Raw genomic sequence first — 2,431 nt, 5'->3', positions numbered from 1 at the left:
GTGTGTGTGTGTGTGTGTGTGTGTGTGTGTACGTGTACACTGGCCCATGTATGCACACAACTATATTTCTGTACGTGTACGTTACTATAATAAATATGTTTGTACTGATCCCTCTGACTCTAATCTGTAACCACAGGGCTTATTTTAGCCTTCCCTTCCCCCCTTTGCTTATTTGAACTTCGTTCTCTGACAGAAACTTGGCTTCCTACTAAAGATGGTTTATTTATGTATTTGTTAAACTCTAGTATATAAAATAGTTTCATAATTGCCAACTTGTACCCCTATGAGAAACAAATTTATAATATAGCATTTATGTACAGTTCTTTCTGTTTTTAGCCTTAAAGTACCAGTGAAAGCACTGTTTTCAAAGTTACTTAGCTCTGTTGCTTTTTTCTCCACCCTCCTATGTCATATACATACATTTATAGTAAAGTTAGATTTCTCAACATCTGCATTCAATTCTGGGATTCCACGATATCCTGTTTTTTACTGTAAATTTTCATTACTTTACTTTTTGTGCTGTATATTTCTGTGGGGTTTAACAGACATAAAATGTTATGTGTCTACCACCACAGTGCCATACAGAACATTTACACCACTCTAAAAAGAATCCCTTGTGATACCTCTTGGTAGTCAGCCTCTACCCCCTCCCCCAGCCCCTGGAAATCACTGAACTGTTTTCCATCTTTTTGTTTTGTATTTTCCAGAATCTCATATAAATACAGCATGTAACCTTTTGGGTCTGGCTTCTTTCACTTAGCACAGTGCATTTAAGATTCATTGATAGTGTTGCATGAATCAGTAATTAGTTTTATCCCTGGTATTGTATGGATGTGGTTTATTTATCCATTCACCTTGAAGTTCATCTTAGTTTCCAGTTTTGGAGGATTATGAATAAATTTACTATAAATACTTACATACAGGTTTTTATATGAACTTTCAATTCACTTGAGTAAATATCTAGGAGTGGCCTGGATGGATGGAGTGGTACGTGTATATTTAACTTTATAAGAAACTGCCAAACTGTTTTCCAGAGTGGCTGTACCATTTTGCATTTCTACCAGCAACGTATGAAAGTTCCAGTTGCTCTATATCAAATGTTATAGTTTTATGTTTTACATTTAGGTCTGTGATCCCTTTTGAATTAACTTTTTTATAAGGTGTGAAATGTGTAAAAGGTTCACTTTTCTCTATGAACACTTGTTTATTTCAGCACCATTTGTTAAAAAGACTATCCTTTCTCTGTGGAATTGCCCTTGTACTTTTGTCAAAATCTAATTGACTGTATTTGTATAGGTTTGTTTCTGGGGTGTCTAGCATGCTTCGTTGTTCTGTGTATCTGTCGTTTCACCCATACGATCCACTAGGAGAATCTTTTCATTCTATCTAGAAATATTTAGATCGAAATTTTTGAGAAACTTTAAGAGGCACTCTCCAAGCTAAAGAGTTCTTTTTATTTTTTATTTAAAGCTCATTTCAATTTTGTATTCTACTCCAAAATATAGTAATTCTTAATTTAGTATGAAAATGCCTGCCATCCTTCTGCCCCATTAATTAAAATTGGTGCTTTGAATTTTTTTTTAATCAACTTTCTATGGTATGTTAAAATTTTACATTAGACAATTTCCAAGTCATTCTGTTTATTTTTCTCAAATGCCTAATCTATAATATATTAAAACATTTGTTGTTTTGAGCTAAATCTTTTTTTTTTTAATGTAGTCTATCTAACGCAAAATAAATGGTACAGAAATGTTGCGTAATTTTTCCTGTCCCTTTTTGCTTGTAGGGAAGCAGCACGAGAGTGTCGTAGAAAGAAGAAAGAATATGTGAAATGTCTAGAAAACAGAGTGGCAGTGCTTGAAAACCAAAACAAGACACTGATTGAGGAGCTAAAAGCACTTAAGGACCTTTACTGCCACAAATCAGATTAATTTGGGATTTAAATTTTCACCTATTATGGTGGAAAAAGGAATGGCTTGGCCACAACCAGAAAGACGAAATAAACATTTATTTTCTAAACATTTCTTTTTTTCTATGCGCAAAACTGCCTGAAAGCAACTACAGAATTTTCATTCATTTGTGCTTTTGCATTAAACTGTGAATGCTCCAACACCTGCCTCCACTTCTCCCCTCAAGAAATTTTCAGCACCACGAATCATGAAGAGACTTCTGCTTTTTATCCCCCGCCCTCTTCAAGAAGTAATAATTTGTTTACTTGTAAATTGATGGGGGAAATGAGGAAAAGAAAATCTTTTTTTAAATGATTTCAAGGTTTGTGCTGAGCTCCTTGATTGCCTTAGGGACAGAATTACCCCAGCCTCTTGAGCTGAAGTAATGTGTGGGCCGCATGCATAAAGTAAGTAGGTGCAATGAAGACGTGTTGATTGCCAAATTGACGTGTTTTCACATTTTCATTGTGAATTATGTAAGA

General features: G+C 34.6%; 1 protein-coding gene across 1 annotated transcript; it reads left to right on the top strand.

Annotated features, from left to right (window-relative positions):
- Positions 1-1,786: 1,786 nt before the first annotated feature.
- Positions 1,787-1,931, top strand: LOC103090072 (cyclic AMP-responsive element-binding protein 1-like; the record flags this gene model as incomplete). The annotated part of the gene is made up of 1 exon (XM_007463661.1): positions 1,787-1,931. A coding segment is annotated over one exon (145 nt), but the record flags the coding sequence as incomplete, so codon positions are not given.
- Between the last annotated feature and the right edge of the window lie 500 nt (positions 1,932-2,431).

This window comes from Lipotes vexillifer, unplaced genomic scaffold (assembly GCF_000442215.2).
Source record: "Lipotes vexillifer unplaced genomic scaffold, Lipotes_vexillifer_v1.1 scaffold678, whole genome shotgun sequence".
Classification (NCBI taxonomy): domain Eukaryota; kingdom Metazoa; phylum Chordata; class Mammalia; order Artiodactyla; family Lipotidae; genus Lipotes; species Lipotes vexillifer.
Note: the sequence above shows the minus strand (reverse complement) of the source record. Positions and strands in the feature narration are given on the sequence as shown.